Below are 20,367 nucleotides of genomic sequence, written 5' to 3' on the forward strand. Positions count from 1 at the left end.
ACTCAAGGTAATTAATTCAATTAATTTCAACCCCAAAACAGCATTCTAATTCACAACATAGTTCCATACCTTGATGCTCATTTCAGGGAGTAGGAAGCTATGATGTATGGAAAAATACTTTTAAGACTCTTTTTTTTTTGACTCTTTTTATGTCTGTTATTTTCCATTTTCAAAGCACTTTTCATTCAGCTCAGCCTTCTCATTATGTTTGGTATTAGTTGCCCATATTCCAGAAAACCAAGATAGGAAAACTTTAATTGGCTTCCTCAAAGGCCAATGAAAGTATCAACAACAGACTCTCTGCTAGGATTTAAAAATCCTTAAGGTTGTGGCAAAACCACAAAACTACCAAATGTAATTCCCTTCGTTAACTAATCATATCTGGTATAGAGATAATAGTCATATAGTGCAACTATCACTTTAATTCTATTTTGAAGATTAATTTTAAGTGTGAAACCACAGGCATTTAAAACTTACGTACTTAGGGGTGAAAAAACAAAACGCCGTCTAAGTTGAACAAACTTAACGCTACCATTCAGTGAAAGACCAGCGTGGAGAAAACTTTTTCATTTATAGAAAATATTTTTTAACCTCACATACTTAGTAGACATGAGTGGAACACTCTGATGGGACAAGTGCACATTTTGGATACAAGACTCGAGATTAAGAAATGATCAAGCAGTTTGCTGTCAGGGCTTCTATATTATCATTCCCGTGTAGATATTTAGGTAAATTATCCACCAGACAAAAGAATAAAGGTAAAAATCCCTAAATTATGTATGATTCACATCTTTTTTTGTGAATGAGCAAGAAGATAAGCTCATATGTCCAATGGCCAATAAATACAACAATGAAAGGTTTTAATACATATTAAATGAAAATGAGTTCATAGAGTACAATGGCATAAAACATAGAGTCTTGAAAGAAAAATCAGGTAGCATTTCCAGTGAGCAAATTTTATTAGGTAGAATCAAATCTATTTACCTCCCACTGTCTTTGCATTTTAAGAGAAGAACTAAATGCCTTATTTCTGCGAATAGGATCGGGACTGGAGTCAAGCATCTGATTCTAACATCATCTCTGACACTGGCCAATGAATAACATTTCACTTTGACCTCTCTTCAAACACATGATGTGCAGGTTACCAATTAAGGCGCATTATGTAGCTTTTACATAGCTACCAACATCACATCAGCATGCTAGGTGGCAGAGATGAAATATTATTTGTACAGTGAAATAATAAAATATAGTTTTACCCTTTGAAATGGTAACACATCAGATATCACTTTACACACTCAAATAAAAGCACATTTCAAAACCTTTAGTTTCAATTCAACACATGGCATGCTTCATGGTTTCAGCACTTCTAATTCTTTTAATAAGTGTTACAAACTGAAAGCAAGACAGGTAGGTATTAAAAATATATTGGAACATCTTAAAATTACCAGCCCTACCAGTGGAAATAAAATGATGGCAATTAAAAGTAATAAAGGTTATTAAAAGTTAAGGCCTTGGAGACTAAGAAGTCATGTTAGACTGTCAATTGTTTTCCCCATGGTGGGAAATCAGTTAGAAATTAAAAAAAAAAAAAATCTAGTAGTTTAGTTGTGGTCAAAGAAAGAGTCAGTGGGGATGGGGAGGTTTCAGCAACATGCTGATAGAAAAAAAGAGACTTACATAGTCTGGGAGGGCAGTGAAATGGAAGGCGTGGTAACCTCGCTCACTTAGTTGTCATTTTTGATTTTCAATGACATTTTTTTCATTCTTTCGCCTAGTAAAGATGACAGAAGGTCCTAATTTATTATCTGATGTCTATTCCTGTTCCTAGATTTAAGAGAGTTTAACTGTAGACAGTCATATCATCCAAATACAGACACTTTGAAAAAAACTGAAGCACTGATGTTGCATGCATTCAATTATACTTGTAGCTGCATCCACAAACCAGAGAGAAGGGCTGGAGGGAAAGAAGCAGCAGGCACAGCCCAGGTGACTGGGGAGAGAGGGGGTGGATCTGCACGTTCCTCAGATTAAAGCAGGAGATGGGAGGGGATGATAAAGAGCTAATTTCTTCCTGAAATGATCTGAGCCATCAATTCTAGAAGAATGCAGAATTACAGTCCTGAGCATGGCTCTGTGGTCCACATATCCTATATGCACACACAGAGCTGCTCAAAATACACATCGCACACCACAACAGATAGTCTCTCCCTAGATGCCTTCTGCTGCTGAGGGTAGGCTGCATTTTAGATGATGAGAGCAATATCATCAACACTTTTATAAACGTGACCTAGCAGATGGTTTACGCTTGACTGAAGGGAAAAAAAGGGCAGTGTAAATTTCTGTTTTGTACGTAAATCATACCACAGCCAGATCCAACGAGGCAAGACCATGGGGTCCCTGACATTTCCTTCCACTTCCACTTTTTGGGTGCCCTTCAACATCTATTGGGCTGGCATGCTGAAGGTGCTCAGGAAATATTTGTGAATAAACAAATGAAGAGACCGCATAAATTAAATTCTGTGAATAAAACCACCCAGATGGCAAAAACCCTCAGTTCTACAGCTGACTTGTACATTTCTAGGAGCATGAGGGAGTATTAAAAAGATGAGAAAAGGAAAAAATAGAAAAGACTTCATAAGAGGTAAGGGCAGGGATCAAAGGAGAAGGAAATAACACTAACAACCCAAATAATTTAACGCCAAAGTCATCTCCAAGCATTGCAAATGTTGGTCAGCAGCAAAATATTGGAATTTGGATTTCAGTTCTCTAGAGGCAAATACTACATCTGTTTGTCTGGTCTCATACAAATACTTTCCGATTCTCATGCATAAACTTAAGTAGATTCTTTGATAGATGCGTGATATTTATTCTATTTATTTTTAAAGAAACCATCTCTTGCAGTTTAAAGTCAAAACGTGTCATCTAAAATTTAGCTAGGATTATTTACACAAAGGACAACCAAAATAACGTCTAGTTAGTTTGCATAGGTATGTATTCATTGGACTACGTTTATTTTGAAAAATGAACCTTCTGCAAAAGACATTTTTAGTATACTATAAGAGACTATTATTATTATTATTTAAGAAGCAGCCGGACAGAATAATCTTAGTTCAGAGTTGTTAAAAATTAAGGTACTATTAGCATAAAAATTAAGGAACTATTAGCTTTGGGGCCCCCTTCACTGTGAGCTGATCACACTACAAGATGGTTTATAGAGTTCCACTATAAGGAGAGCAGGGAAAGAAGAAAGTTCTCTGCACCCAGCTCATTAGCATGCAACTCCTGGGTAATCCTACTCTCAGAGAAACATAGAGATGAGTCAGTAGAGAGCCACATTCTTTAGTTTTTCCAGGCCAGCCTCCTTGCCTGAATGAGAGCCTGTCCATGCCAGTCAACAAGAAGCCAGCAACTGCTTCTGGAGAGAATCTCTTCCATTTTCCAGTCCACAACACACGTGGGTAAGAGTGGTCAAGTCTGCCTTGGAGACAGGCGCACCCCAGTCTAGTTTATACCTTATCTGGCTCTCTGCTATGCCTAGGATGTACTATATATAGGTATGTCTGGAGAAACGTAAGAATGTTGTGTGAAATGGACTTGGCAGGGTTTGGTGACAGACTGTTCTTTAAGGTGCTGTCTTCTCTGAAGTTATCAGTGATAACTAAGATTCTTGAGTCTATTGATGGGGAGATCTCAAAATCAAATGGGTTGCTACTCCGAGCTGCTTCTGCTTTCCCTGATGGGAAGGAAATTCTGACACTGATACTGACATCCCCACCGCAGAAGAGTACGTACTAAGCAATCTGTGAAATTAGTCTCATTTTTTGTTTTTTTAAAAACCACTCTTCAAACAAGTCACATTGCTCAACATCAGGGCACAAAAGCAAGCCCAGGAAAGTACAGGTGTTTTCAGATTCGTTTCATGCATCCATCTCACTCAGCATTAGGACCAAGGTGCCTGGGAAGAGAGAGCACCCAGAGCTACATGCTTCTGTTTGCAGGCAACTTCCGTTTTCTCCTGTCTAAGGAGAAACGTTTGGCCATGTGTTCCCGCTAAGCAAGGCCTGCAAAAGCTGGCTGACCTAATTTAAAATACGAGCTCTCGCTGAGCTCTCATTGCATGAACCTCTTCCAAACATTAGCTATTTTTCGTTCGTTCAGTTCTTATTTAATAAAAAGTCAGCCCATCTTTCTCCAGTCCCAGTGACCTGCTTTCTCTCCTTCCCCCGAGCACGTCGCTCCTCCTGCTCGCCTCTGCCTTAATCACTTTTATTTGTGGGACGCTGGGGAGGGGATGGTAATGCTTAGAGTAGGGAAGAAAACTCTTTCTTAAAAAATTCTTCTTATTATGATCATGTTTAGATGAAATATGGGGCTTGCCATCAACAAAATTACAAAACAATTCCACGGGGAGTCCAGACCGTTCAGGGTAATTCATCTATGAAAAAGTGAACTTTAATTGTTACTCTTGGCAGCAATCTAAGAGAAGAGTGAAATATTATACTAAATATTGCCACGTGCAATAGTAAAACGCTCTTTCCTGCTTGCCAGAAGCAGTGCACAGTCCCCTTTGGACTCAGGTTTGGATCTGGTGATTTAGTCTAAATCTTCTGTTTCTCCCTCTCCAAAACCAACAGAGGTTTTCAAAAGAGTTGCATTTTTTATTAGAACCATTTGCTCTTTTTAAGCTGCCAAAAAGGAATAAGTAAAACTAAGACTTTTATTTGGGTTAAAGTGGATTCCTCAGCTTCATGGAGGTCAATGTACTTAGTCTGTGAACATTCTACTAAGAAGTTCACTGCAGCATCGAAGCGGCCAAGGTTATGTTTTGTTCCCTTCTTCCCTCCACCCCAAACCCCAAAGCCTCATGGGTTTGTATAGGAGGAGCTGGGAGCATGTGGAAACTAATCAAAATGAAACATACATATGGCAAATTATCTCCTGGATTTTCTAGAACAACTGAAATTTCAAGTATTTTTGATGTCACACATAACAGTTGCTATTTTGGGACCAAATGTCTGGATCTGGGCTTCAGAAAATGTGATCCCAACAGGTATTTACAACCCTTTAGATTAAAAGCTTACTGAACGCTGCCGCATTACATAGTTTACCTGCATAGAAAGGCGTGTGATAATACTCAAAAGCAGAGGGATATTATTCTTTTGCTAAAAATGGAATCAAGTCTTTAGTGAAGATGTTAATCAAAGAACTATTTTATACAGCGCTGGTTACAGAGTATATTTACAGCTTTTGGCTAAGCATGAGACTATAATAAGCTATTTGCAAATAATTTTTTATATTATATTTTACATTTCCCATCTGAATATTTACATACATTGGATATAATTTACTAAGGATATATTAAAATCATATGTAAGATATTCTATGTGGATAATATTATTCATCTTCTAAAATGTTTAAGTTGGGGAAGTTAGGGCCCAGAAAAATTGAATGACTTGCCTAGGATCATTCAGCATGTTACCAATGATCTGAGGACCAGAACCTCAATTTTTAAGTTGATATTCCCTAGGCTATGGGATACTGGTTTTCATCCATAGGGATATATAACGATACCAAGATTATTTGGGAGTAAATTTAAGTCTGCAGATATGACAAAAAAGTAATCTTAGTTGTAACTTAAATTAATAGACATCTGAAACCTGAGTAAATATACTAAACTTTAGGACATCTGCTTGATATAATTCTTTTCTTTTTATTATAACATACATTATGGATGGCAACAAACAAAATGGCTACCGTAAGACAGTCTGAGGGAACCAGAATCTCTCTCAGCCAAGAGAAACAGACTCAGCAATGACTATATACTGTGCACAATGGCATAAAGACTGCACATTATAAAGCTTCATAAGAACATTTAGTTTGTATAAAGTAATGTAGAATCATGCCTGTTTTTCTGTTTGTGGAAGTTAAGAAAAAAACAACCACAAAACTAAAATGTATAGAAAGCGTGGCCTAGCAACCAACAGTGCTACACTCAAGTGAAAAAGATATCCCAATTATTTAAGTGGAAGGAGTCACTATAGAAAGTGAGGAATTTTTAAATGCATTGTTACAAATACCACTCAGATAATCAACGACAGCATACAGTAAACTAACGAGGAGGCCCACAGGTCGGCTATTCTTGGAGCTTGGTTACCCTTTAAGAAATTGACCTATGATGTGGGAAGCCAAGGAAAGCTGCCTTATATGTATTGTTTTAATTAAAAAAAAAAAAAGATTCTGCCTTTTATTTACTAAAAGATCAAGCTCTTCGTGTGTCAGCACAAAATCTCAAGTTTCTCTTGAGGGGTTCTATTTCCTGCTCTCCATTTAAAATGGGGGAAAAATAAAAATATTTTGCCTGTGACAGAATATGAAAGAAGTTCTCACCCTTAAAACCAGCAGCATTGGTTTTCCAGTCATTAGCGTTCAAATGTCCTGCACGGGAAGTCCTGACAATAACATGCTGCACGTCTCTCCAGGTCAGAAACGGACTGGGGAAAGACAAGGTAAGAATCATTGTACCAAAAAAAAAAAGATGGGGCAAGCAGAGTCACAAGCAAATTAAAAAAGCGAAAGCAAAATGGCAAAGTACTAAAAACATAGGGTCAGCTATTTGGGTTTGGGATAAACAAATGCCAAATGCCGCTCTCGTTCTCAGCATGGAGAAGTGACATTAGTCTGAGGGAGGCAGAAAATGTGACCTTAAATTTGAGAAATCACGTGATATTAGTCAGCGTAACTTAGTTTTTAAAAGGGTGAGGATTTCCAGTTTCCTCAACAAAATGGCTCCCAATTCTGGCCCTATTGACCTTTGCGTAAAAGCTTGCATCACTGTTGGAAAATTACAATAAGCTAAAGTCAACACTGAAGGCCTCTGGAACATTCCTTGTTCAGTTGTAGAGCCAGGCAAGAGATTTGTAATTTAACAGAGCACTTAGCAATGTTTAGCATTCTGCATGTAGGTTTAGGATATGGAAAAAGTCTCAACTGAAGCTGGATCCCCATCTTCCCCATTTTAGGAAGAGAACATGGCGGAGAGCCTAAAGATGGGCTCCAAGGTATAGGCAGCTATGGGAGTTTTCTTAACTTGCAGTAAGTAGTTATCATATTAAATTACTGGATACCTATTCCTTGTGGGTGTTAGCACTGAAGAGCACAAAGAAACTACTGAACACAAGATACTTCCATTGGAAACTGCAATACTAATCATAAGCAAACAGAAAACAAATCCAAGTATATATACAGACTTTTGTTCTCTTTCAAAGAATAGGTATATACTAGAAGGGTTTCTTTTGTGTGTGTGTGTGCTGAGGAAGATTCACCCTGAGCTAATATCTATTGCCAATCTTCCTCTACTTTGCATGTGAGCCGCCACCACACCATGGCCACTGAGAGATGAGTGGTGTAGGTCTGTGCCTGGGAACCGAACCCAGGCCACTGAGGCAGAGTGCGTCGAACTTAACCACTAGGCCACTGGGGCTGGCCCTATACTGGAAGGCCTTTGACTCAGGGCAGAAAATTCTAACCAGGATACTTATTCAACTCAGTCTTGAATGTGAGGTGTGACAATCTTTTACTTAACTAGGAAATATGGCAATTATCATATAGCTTGTGTAGTTATTTTCTTTGTTTCTCTGCTGCCACATTCATTTTAGAAGGATAATTACAAAAGATGGGTCAGAACATTTCAGGGAGGAGAGAAAAGGACTTGCTACCTTCCTTGAGGTGTGACAGGGGCATGTGTTAGTCCCTGTGTCCCCTCGTATGCACACGTATGGACACTGGCATCTCCCAGGTAGAGGGAGAACCTGGTATCTGAATTGTAGCTAATTTTCAGTGATGGAGCTGCCCAGTGCTTTACGTTACACTACATGTTCCCATCAAACCCGCCACATACATGTTTTTGAGGGTAGCCTGCTAACGAGAGGGGCCCAGTGGTCAGCATCTGGCTTCTTCATTTTCTCCCCATGTGAAAGTGACTTCTCAAAGTCTCAGTTTCCCCACTTAGAATGTGGAGGCTAACATCTACTTTACTTCCATGTACCAAATGAATCAAAGTAACGCCAGGTACTTAACCTAGTTCCCGGTGCACAATAAACCATTAAGAAGTGGTAGGCAGTACAACCTTTTACGAAATTACGAGCCCCACCAAGTATTCGGCAGCTTGAAATTGAAGGAGATGGGGAGAAAAGTACTATCGAGTTCTGATTCCTTGTTGTTATGCCCTCAGATTAAAAATAAGAGGAGAGAGATTAGTGCCATTTTCAAAGTTCTCAGAGGGGGCAAGATAGGATGTAAACTATTTCGTAAGATTGCATTCACAAAAGAACTTATACTAAGGGAATTAAAACCCAAGCAAAATTTGAAAAACATGAAAACAGAATTATTTTTGTTTTGACACAACACTCGTTAGGAACCAATTTCTGAGAAGGCACGAAACTCTAAAGCAAGGGAGAGAGGTTGTGTGATGGATCCCAGGAAGCAGGGAAGTTTCGCTTCTAAGACAAATAGCATGATTTGGCCCTTTGCTGACTAATACTGAATCCACATAATAATTCAGTAAACTCTATGCAGTACGGTCAGGAAAATTAGGAGACGAGTCAAGGGATAATTCTGAATGCTAGTTTCAACACAGACGTTCTAGCCCTGCCTAAGATGTGAATCGAATCTCTTTTCTCTTTCCCAGTGTAGTTTTTTGAGTGAGGGGCAAAAGCAACCACAGAAAAACTCAGTGGGGAAAGACACTCCAGCCACTTCTTTAGGGTAAAGCGGAATCCTCTCGAACGAACATACATGTTTTTATTTTTTCATGAGCAAACAGTGAGATATCTAAAAGTACACTAAGATTTGATAAATATGTCTAAATCAACCTAGTGCTTTTTAAAATAACATTTAACACACAGTTAAAACTTTCGCTTTTGAAATGTTACCCTTTAGGGGAAAAATAGACAAGAAATGAAACGAGTTTCCCATATTATCTATCACCAGGGCAAGATTCCTTCAGAAATATCTAGCACAAACTTCTGACCACTGGGAGACCGTTTCTCTAGTGAACCTTAGCACTAAAAATATAATAATAATAACAGAATAGAGAACATTTACCTGGTACCTTAAGTTGTACACAGGCAGACTCAGGAAGCCTGCATCCAACTCAGCCTGAGGAAATGAGAGTTACTTGCTCTCATGCTGAGTTAGTTGCAAAAACTAGTTCTTCTTGGAGTACTTAGGAGCAATTAGGAGGAAGAAACTGGCTTCAGGAAATTGGAACTACATGTGGAAAGGAGGAGGCATTCAGATAATTTTACTCTGACCTTTGATAACGCACAACTTCAGAAATGATTTAATTTCAAAATTTCCCGAGTTTCACCAAAATAAAATGAGGTGGGTATTGAATCGGTGATGTTTCTACCTGTGGGAGCGTTACTAACTAGCTCAGGAAACAGCCGTAGGTTAATTTGTAGCATCCTGGAGGACTTTTATTTATGGGGACGTCTGAGTCACATTTTATGACCTGTTTGTATTTTTGCTCACTGGGATGATGTACAAGTGAAGAAGTCAAACTATCAAACATCTGGCAAACCATATACAGAGCGTAAGCAGAGAAGGGAAAGCTGAGTTAGTGTCTGGGGCTGGAACTCCACAGTGCACGGCAGTCATGTAGGGACCCCCTAAAATGTACCCCTTCTGCCAAATACCCTGGACCAACACCTCACTGGCCTCTGAAAACTAAGACCCATCTCACCTCCAAGCACAGGAACACTGAGCACCAAGAGCTTTGGGGCAAATGATAAACAAGAGGCCAAAAGTCTAACCGACCAGGAGAAGAGGAGTTTCTCTCAACCCTGAGCCCAGTGACCACTGATCGCATAATAAGCCACATAGAGGTATGCCACACATGCCTCAGGTTTCCTCCTGAATTACTGATCATTATCCTTAAACAACAATATACATTAAACGCGTAACATTTATAAATGCCTGCAAGATGATGGGTTGCTATCTATGACCTTTCAAGGCAATACAATACATATGCTTTTCTGGAAAGTTCTGTGTACATCATCTTTTCCTGTTAGGAAGTTTTACATTCTTTAATGACCTTGTAATAACAACCAATGTTCAGTGAGCACTGAACATTGTGTAATCTTAAAAATCATCTGATATAAGTAATATCTTTATTCCCATTTCATAGATGAAAAAACTGAGGCCTTGAGTTACACATAGGAACTGAAGTACATACAAATAGTTAGTGGCCGAGCTATATTCAATCTGGCCACACTTGGCTGCAGGATGTATGCTATCAATCACTTATTTACACCAGCTCCAGATGGACCCGCAAAGGTGAAACGGACATAAACACAGCGGTTTGTCAGGTTCTTTGACAATTGGATCAGGAAGCCAAGTGTGGCATGTCATGTCCTCATGGTTACACAACTTTTGTACATGCACTGTCTCTCAACTCAGTAGGCTGATTTCTGTTTACCACAGAAGGCAGGAGATTCTTGAATCTTAATTGGGTTTTTAGATTCCAAAGGCCTAACTTTTGCACACTCCATCACAGGTAAGCAGAAAGATAGCAAACTAGGAAAATCATATTATTTTTTAATATTTTATACTTACACTGTTAATTATTATATTATTCCATAAGATCATTGTTATGAGTTTGTCACCTTGCCTAACACACTTTGATGTGTTTTAGAACAGCCTAGTTTGGTAACTCATTTCCAATCAGGGAACCTCAGCTGAACCTCATCCCAAACTTCTAGTTTCCAGCTGCAAAAACAGGAAAATTAATGACACTATGACTACCTGGTGTTTGTATTACATTTTTGTTCTGAGCAGTTCAAAGTATTTCACGGGCCCAATGGTAGGTTTAGAAGAAGTAGGACATATCCCAAGAGAGACATCTTGTCTAGTGCTTTTTGTTGGATTTCTAAGTGCCAAAGCTAGCACTTAAAAAAAAAGCAAATTTCTCCCCAGGAGTTTTCCCAGATAATTCTGTACATGTGAATGTTTGAAATAAATCTGTACTTGGTAGTCCTTAAAAACAAGAACCAATTTTGAATCAAGTGACTGACTCACCTGCCTTTATTAAAAAGACAAAAGAGAGCCATCCCTGAAAGTCTAGTGGTTAAAGTGTGGCGCTCTCACTGCTTTGGTGGCCTGGATTCGGTTCCCGGTCGTGGAATCACACTACCCGTCTGTCAGTTGCCATGCTTGTGGCAGTGGCTCACATAGAAGAACTAGAAGGACTTAGAACTAGCGTATACAACCATGCACTGGGACTTTGGGGGGGAACAACAAAGAAACAGCCTCCAAACCCCTAGATGGACCTATCATCATAGGCACGGTGGGGGCAACTGATAAAAGGGACAACAGATACACATCTTATTACAGAAAGAGAATTTATCAACAAGAGAGCAACAGCAAAGCCAGAGAATGAAAACTGTTCCCAAAACAGGGCAATCTTCCTTAAATACAAGAGTGAATTTGTGTAATGCAATGATGAACGATGATGTGGACCAGAACTATGGGGAAATTGCATGAGCAATCAGCCATCGTCCAAATATCCAACCTTCTAAATAGTCAACAAAAAATCCAAGACCAGTCTCCTTTTCTGTTTCTTAAGATTGCATAAAACAGAAATGGAAATAAGTAGCCCCAAAATTAATGTCACTGTGCAGATGCTAAATAAGTCAGCAATTATGGGAAAGGATTCACCACTAGCTGGAACAACAAAGAAGAGGCAGAAAGTGTTTAAAGCCTGCAGAGATGGGTAAAAACATTCCCCTGATTGCAGCCAGTGCATGTCAGTGATGACTCAGGAATAAAATACTGACCATCCAACAAAGGAAACCAACCTTCTTTTGTCAGGTAACGAAGACCCTGAAAAGATCATCAGATTGTCAGTCCCACTGTGAGCAGTACAGTCGGCCCTCTGGATCCACGGATGCAGAACCTGTGGATATAGAGGGCTGACTGAGGGACCTGAGCATCCACTGGACTTTGGTATCCGCAGTGGGTCCTGGAACCATCTCCCCGGCAGATACTGAAGCAACTCGCCATCGCTAACAGCAGTATATTTGTTTTGTTTCATGTTCTACATTAATTCAAAAGTTCCAGGCCTAAAGTTGGGTTGTAATAACAGAAAACACAGTTAATAATACCTCTAGATTTAGAAATGTGACTTGTATTGATATCGCCCAGACACCTACTTATGATCCATCCACACCTGAACCAAAGCAAAAACGAGAAAATTGTCTAGGGACCTCCAAGTCAAATTTTTATTACACTCTCTTGTGAAACCACTCGTGGAGTCCTTGAATTTAGTATAAACCAAAGGTACAGAAATTAGTGTCTAAACACACTTAAGAAGATAGCCCCTACTTTATACAGAAAAATTCTGTCATTTAAACTGAAGTGCTTTCTTTCCTTTATAAACCCTGGCTTATTTGCAGGATTCATCTTTACACCTAAAAGACATCAATTAACTTTTCTGTAGCCTTACAAATAAATGACATTTTGTTTGCAAGCTCAATAATCATTTCCTTGAGATACTCTGCTACATAACCTCTGTTGTTGTTAGCACCGTCTCGTCAATTCCGACCCTGTGTACAGCAGAGGCGAACCATGCCTGGTTTTTTTTCCCAGAAGAATTTAGAAAGACCGCCCTGAATTTATACTAGCATATACAGTTCTGCTGAGTGAAATAATAATGCTCTAAGATCTGTCAAAAAGATCTGGTTTCAACGAGCCGATGGTGTAAGGGACAAGCCGACTGGCCGAGGAAGGAACTGTCTGTGCCTCTGTGCTGGTGACAAATCCTCTATCTGTGGGAATATCCTCCCCCCGATGGCCAGTCACTGACGGGATGTTGCAGAGGATGGTGAAATGTTCTTAGGTTTGATATCGGAGTGATTTATAGCACCAACTTTTAGAATGGAGGCTGCGAGCCCACTTACTCACTGAACCAAACTCCCAGACTGGAGTGGTTCTGAAACGCGTCTACGCTGTTCAGGGATCTGCAGTTCTCACCCCAAAAGCCAGCAGCTGAACCCTCAGACAGGCAACAAAAACACGTGGTTGCATCTCTGTTATTACTATTATTCTAAATTACAGCACTTTTCTCTCATTATTCTTTTTCCTGTTAAATACATACAAAGAATTATAATAATGCTTCTCTATATGCTTATTAAAGAAATATATTTTAAAAAAGGATTTTCAATGTTCAGCTTTAATTTTAAAATTTAACGAAAATCAGTCAGCATTTTGGATTCTAGAACTTTTTTATTTTAGGTATGTTTTCTTTTGGTCAGAGAGATTGGCCCTGAGCTAACATCTGTTGCCAATCTTCCTCTTTTTATTTTTTCCTCCCCAAATTCCCAGTACATAGTTGTATATCCTAGTTGTAAGTCCTTCTAGTTCTTTTATGTGGGATGCTGCCACAGCATGGCTTGATGAGTGGGATATACATCTGCGCCCAGGATCTGAGCCGGCAAACCCCAGGCTGCCAAAGTGGAGTGCTTGAACTTAACCACTACACCACCAGGCCGGCCCCTAGAATCTTAAGTAAATGTGATTCTGTCTACTTTAGAAACTCCTGGTTTATGATGTCAACTCCTAGCAGTCTTTCTAATTACTAGACATGAGTTGTAACAAAAATTATTTTTCAAAAACCTTACACACAGACACAGGAAAAGATCAACTAAGATTAACAGAAATCTATTACAAAAATTTTGGAGGTATTTCAAATCACCCTATGGCTGATGTAACTGGAAAGAGAAAAATAACTTTTAACTTTCCCATACTTGATAGTAAGAAAGTAAAGCTGGCTTGCCACCTAAAGGAAAGTAGAGGAGGAAGAAGGGAACAAAAACTCCCCAAACCCTAAGCCTTGTTTCCTCATCTGTCTGCTGAATTAAAGACCCAAGATACTCATGGGCTAAAGTAGGCACACAATCCTCTACTAGACGAGTCTCCTTTTATATTTTCAAGGCAGCCCAAGTATTAACTCTGATCTCTCTCTTGTCCCTATTTTCAGACTCGCCACTCCCAGAAACTATGGCAGGAAATAGGGGCTAAATCCAACGTTCTTCTTCATTGCCCCCCCTACTCTCCATGTTGGGGTGCCAAAATCGTGTCTTCCCAGACTCCCCAATAGTGAGGGGTGCACATGAGATGGAGTCTGACTAATAAGTAGAGAGTCTACTGAGCATTTTGAGAAAGCCTTTGCTTTCCTGCTACAGGCATTCCCTAACCCTCTTTCCTTCCTTCCTTCCTCCTTTTACTTGAATGTGGATGTGATGGCTGGAGCTGCAGCAGCCATTAAGAAAAGAACAAGAGAATAACACAGACTTTGGCCTTGGCAGCCCTGAGCTTCTGAACCAACATCTTGACGTGTGGATTTCCTGTGGTACCAGCCACACTTTCCTGCTACTGAACACAATTCCCGAAAGATATATCTCCAAAAGTATGGAGTGTTAGATACCATTTACTGATCACCCACTGTGTGCCAGGGACACTGTGAAAAGTACTCTATATTCATTGTTTCACTTATTTCTCATGACGATCCTGGGAGACAGGTACTATTATTACTTTCATTACCAAAACACGGACATCAAAGCACAGAAAGCTGAATGGTCCTGCTCGGGGTCACATGCTTAGCAAGAGCTGAAACTGGCCACAGGGAGTTTGAGCCCGAGCCCTGGCTCGGATCCACCCCAGCACCATGTCTTGGCCTGGAGGAGGGGCCCTGAGGGGAAGTCAGGTCAGCAGTCTTGCAGGGACTGGCCGGCAGCCTCCAGTTTCAACAGAAGGGTTAGAAATGATCCTGTCCTCCCCCAGCAGACTCACTTTAGCAGGATCTCTGCCTGGCTCTCAGAGTTGACGGGGGGCTCTCCATCACCCCGCCCTGCAATGGCAGACTAGAGCAGGTCTGTGCTGGGATGTGAGTGGGGAGAGCATCACCCCCTTTCTGAAGCCAGAGTTTCTCACTGAGGATGAATAATTTAAAAAAAAGCCAAGCATGGAAACAAAGGAAGAAAAAAGAAAAAATGGTAGAAGAAACATAAGAGGAAAGTACAAGGGAAAAAGGGAAGAGAAAGAAAAAGAGAAGACAGCAGAGAAGAAAGACAACAATAATATGGAGCTATGGAAAAGACAGTGCAGAAAAAAGGAATCAATCAGTAAAGCTGAGATGTCAACAGAGAAGCCGAGAGAAAGACAGACTACAAGGAACAATCAGTGGGATTAGCAAAAGAAAGTCTGCGCTGGAGGGAGTCAGTGGATATGGATATTGTGGAATTGATCTTGTGGAGAACTGAGCTAATGATGCTGAACGCAAATGTGAGAACTTCCTGCCTGTTTTGCAGGAAGATAATGAGGAGACGATGAGGAAAGACAAGATGCTCGATCTGGAGGACAGGAACCAGAGCGCACTTCAGGATGCCAGCCCCGCCTTCCTCTGAGGACGAACATCTAGTGGGTCTTCACCGTGTCCTCAGCAGCTGCCCTACTGCGCTTCACACACAGTACTGCACTTCGTGCCCACAGACCAACCCCCCGGGGTGGACGGCATTATTACTCCCTTCACAGACGTGGACACTGAAGTTGAGAAAGGTTAAGTATCTTTTCCAAGTCACAGAACAGTGAGAACCAGAACAGGGCCTTGAAGCCACACCTCTCAGACTCCAGGCCCCAGCTCGGAAGGCTCAGTGCAGATTTTGCCAGTAATCAAAATCATGTTTCATTACCAATGTCCAAGGTAGGCTGGAAGGACTCAACATGTTTCAGGAAATATAAGAATTGCATCCCCTACACTCACCCTTAAATATATATATTTCATTGCAAATACAAAGAAAACATATCCTGAAAGGGGGGATTCAGGATTTAAAAATACAAGACAAAACAGGATTTCTGTCTTACGACTTTCTCTGCAAAGCTAATTTCAGCAGACAATGAAAAAAAATTAAAGCTATTGAAAGAAAACGAATCCAGGAATTTTATACTAGGCTCCTGGCCTTCATGAATAAATGCAGGAGACACACATTGGCAGGACTGAGAATGGGCACCAACCCACCTCTCCACAAACACACTTTGAAACCGAATAAAACAAACAAATAATTTAAACATCTATTTCAGAGGATGAGTAAATAAGTCAAAATTAAAACCCCTCAAATGTGCAGTTCTTACAAAAGACCTACAGATGGCTCTAAAATAAACACAGAGTTAGGACTAAATAATTGTTTTAACACAATTCTTCTGAAAAGAAAAATAATGGTAAGAAACAAATTAACTAAAATAGTCTGTTGCATAAATCCTGGTTATGGTATTAAAGATGGAGAAATGAGTATAAATGAAAGCATGTAAAGTAAATGTAAGCCAAGTTTCTATAGCAAGGAGTCAGAGGGGATAACACCCCCATTATAAGATATATTTATTTTTATTTTATTATTTTTTTTTAAAGATTTAATTTTTTTCCTTTTTCTCCCCAAAGGCCCCCAGTACATAGTTGTATATTCTTTGTTGTGGGTCCTTCTACTTGTGGCATGTGGGACGCTGCCTCAGCGTGGTTTGATGAGCAGTGCCAAGTCCGAGCCCAGGACTCGAACCAACCAAACACTGGGCCGCCTGCAGCGGAGCACGCGAACTTAACCACTCGGCCATGGGGCCAGCCCCAAGATATATTTATTTTTAAATATCAGCTTTGTTTACTTAGAAAAAAATGAACATTTAGAAATTATTAAAGTTATTTAAAAATGAACTTTTTACCTAAAAACATGAAATATAAAAATTAAAAAATGTGCAGAGATTTTTCTCTGGTAAAATTAGTTGCAAACAATGTAACATTTCAGACAAAAAATACTGAAAAGGACAAAGATGTACAATTTAGGTGAAAGATAAGATGTCCACTACCAATATCTCACAGCATGAAATTTGTACATCAAAATGAATGGATTGAGGACTTTAAGAAAAAAGAAGTAACTGATGAAATCACGCTAGTGTCCGGATATTTTTAATCCATTTATTTCAGGAGAAAGAATACAGAGGATTTGTTTATATAATAGACAATAATTTAATTAAATTAAAATATAGGCCCTACAAAGAGTAATTTTTTTCTTAAGAATTCATGGATCAACTAAAGAGTTTTGAAAAAAAAGGTGAAGATATATTGGGCCAAAAGGAAATCTCAACAATTGCCCTAAGGAAAACCAATACCTCACAAACCACTAGTGTGGTTGATTATCTGACCACAATGCAGTGAAAAAAAAAAGTCAATAATAAATCTCAATAGAGACAAAGTTTGTTAAACATTTAAAAGTACTATTCTCAATCGTCATTCTATCAAAGAAGAAGCCAAAACATCATTAGAAAATCATGACAGTCAGCCAAAAGTATGTTCAATGTGCATCTTCAAAAAATTGCATTAACGTAAAACGAAAAATAAATGAATCATGCTTCAACCAATAAGATTCATAGAAAAACAAAGATTGATCATAAGGAAAGCAGGAAACATATTAATGAAATAAAAAAGGACAAATGAAAAACAGCATTACTGCTCAACAAATCCAAGAACTGGCCTTTTGGAAAGAAAAAATAACAAAACATCAAATAAAGAAAATAAAAAGAAAACACGAACAAAATTAATTATAAATATTAAGGCAATACAAGGTATTTTTAGAGTATTAGGAAACCTATGTCTACTCTGTATCTATATATTAGAGTTAAATATATAACTATATATAACAACTGGCCAATAAATTTGAAAATCTTATGAAATAGACATGGTTCTGGGGAATATAAATGAAAAAAATTAAAATAGAAAAACCTATCAAAGAACTACCTCTCAAAAAGGCTTTAAGAGTCAGATGGTTTCCCGCAAACTTACAAGGAGAGCGATCCCAAGTGCCTCCAGAGAAAAGAAAAGATGCAAATTTTTACAATTTATTTTGCGAATTTAACACCATTTGATACAAAAACTGGCAGAGATGGAGGCCAATTTCAAGGAAAAATGAATCTGGGTTAGGAAGTCTGACTCTTCATGTACTCCCTCTTCTGTCTCATACATGAGGAATAAATGAAATAAACCATAAAGAAGAATTTAAAAGATTCTGTTTATCTGCTATAAGGACACAATTAATGCTAGCTAGCTGCTGCATCAATAACATAGAACAAACACATGCACATTCACATTCAGTAAAAGAAAGTATAAATCTCACTCAAGAAAATAAACACAAAGACATAAATAAAATATGCTAAAACTAAACCAATAGCATATTAAAGAAATAAATTTAATTCACGAATATAAGCAGAGAATACTATTGCGACCTATTACTCTAATAAATCATATCAACATAGTATGCGAAACTATATATTAATCTCAACACATACTGAGAAAATACCCAAATCCCATTCTCAACAAAACATTTATAAAACCAAACTCACTGCATATCCTCAATGAGGAAAAGCAAAATTAACAAAAAGTGAAACAAAAGGGGAAAAAAAACGAATCCAGAGAAAATCAGGACCTAGGCAGAAAGTTTAGTGTCATTCTTGATATTTAATAGTTTTGAATGGTTAGCTAATATAATAGAAATAATATTAATTGTGATATCCGTTTCCATATTTTTTTTTTTTAAAAGATTTTATTTTTTTCCTTTTTCTCCCCAAAGCCCCCCGGTACATAGTTGTGTATTCTTCGTTGTGGGTTCTTCTAGTTGTGGCATGTGGGACGCTGCCTCAGCGTGGTCTGACGAGCAGTGCCATGTCCGCGCCCAGGATTCGAATCAACGAAACACTGGGCCGCCTGCAGCGGAGCGCGCGAACTTAACCACTCGGCCACGGGGCCAGCCCCCCGTTTCCATATTTTTAATACATTCCGTATGTCTAAATTCACTTAATCCTAGCAACAAGCTGGTGATTCTGGGTTGTTACCCCTAAGTTCAGATGAGGAAACTGACCTCACCAAGATTAAGAAACATAATTTCACCTGCTCAAGGCCACCCAGGTAAAAATGGCGTAGAGGCAGGACTGGAACTGAAGCCAGCCTGACTCCAAAACCTGAACTTACAATGACCAGTTTGTACCAGCCTCCAATAAGAACAAACAAGAAAAATACTCAAATGAACACAGATGACTGTTGCTACCGTCAGGCGCCATGTATACATTCCAAAAACCAAACAACGTAATGAGTTATAACATAATGTGAATTAAATTGTCAAATGAACAGAGACGAGCATTACTACCGTCAGGTGCCATGTATATATTCCAAAAACCAAACAACGTAATGAGTTATAAATAATGTGACTCGAAGAGGCTAGAGATAAAACATACAAAAGAAAAACATGCAACAACAATAGCTCTGTTATAAATACGCAACAGTCAGTTAAAGGTACAATGTTATTAGAAAAATAAACAAATATTTACTATTCCAAAAAATAAATTGAAACCAAAAAGTATAGAAATCAAGACATACCTAAAACTTTATTATGACTGTAAAAGGGAGATCTGAATAATTCAGAGACACATTTTCTTGAACGAGAAAAACCAACTGTTATATAAAGGAAGCCAAGATTCATACAAGTGTCCTAAGTTGTCAGTGGGATTGTTTTTGGAACATGGCAAAATGGTTCTAAATTTTATCTGGAAAAATGAATAGGTAAGAATGTTTAAGAAAATGCTTAAAAAGTAGAGTGATACTGTAATGTTAAAACAGAATAACAGTTGACAGAATAATAGAGTCTCTAAACTGAAAGTCTCTAAAAGAGACTTTCATAAATGCAACAACTTAAAGAATGCAAAACAAATTGTTTTTGCAGGAGATGGAATAATTAAATGAGACTGGGCAAGTGGGATCCCTATAAAAATTGAATTTAGATCCTTGCACTGAATGCCAAAATAAATACTAGTTGGTTAGACATTAACGCTAAAAAATGAAATGGGAAAATGCTGGATGAAAATGTAAGCTGGTAATTAATAGATTTTGAGAGACGAAAGGACTTTCTGACCTGGGGTCCATGGATGACCCCATGGTACAGCAAATCCCTGCCATGTGAGGATTCGGCTCGTTTTAGGGGGAAAGCGTACATAGTTTTCAACAGCATTCATTCATAAAATTCTCTGAGAGGTACCAAAACACGAGGTATGACTAATTGAAGAATTTATAAAGGACACATAAATTTGACAAATAATAATTTAAAGATAAAGAAAAAAATCTCTCTATGTCAAAGCAGTGTGAAGAAAACTTGAAAGCAAATGACAAGTTGATAAAATATTTGTAGTAACTATGGCCAAGAAGTGACATATTGAGTATTCAATATAAAAGAAAATATCATATACATGAAAAATGTTACCAACATAAAAGATTAGTAGGTG

At 38.6% G+C, this 20,367-nt stretch overlaps 1 protein-coding gene across 5 annotated transcripts in view; it reads right to left on the bottom strand.

The window, feature by feature from the left end:
* The window catches only part of PCSK5 (proprotein convertase subtilisin/kexin type 5), a 436,446-nt gene that overhangs the window by 213,153 nt on the left and 202,926 nt on the right, over positions 1-20,367 (bottom strand). For all 5 annotated transcript variants that reach the window (XR_011431390.1, XM_005604948.4, XM_014735411.3 and 2 more), the window contains exon 10: positions 6,388-6,491. Coding sequence is in view for 4 of the 5 variants with exons in the window: in XM_005604948.4 (XP_005605005.1) it covers positions 6,388-6,491 (104 nt within the window). In the remaining variant the exon portion in view is untranslated. The remainder of the gene's footprint in view (positions 1-6,387; positions 6,492-20,367) is intronic.

This window comes from Equus caballus, chromosome 23 (assembly GCF_041296265.1).
Source record: "Equus caballus isolate H_3958 breed thoroughbred chromosome 23, TB-T2T, whole genome shotgun sequence".
Classification (NCBI taxonomy): domain Eukaryota; kingdom Metazoa; phylum Chordata; class Mammalia; order Perissodactyla; family Equidae; genus Equus; species Equus caballus.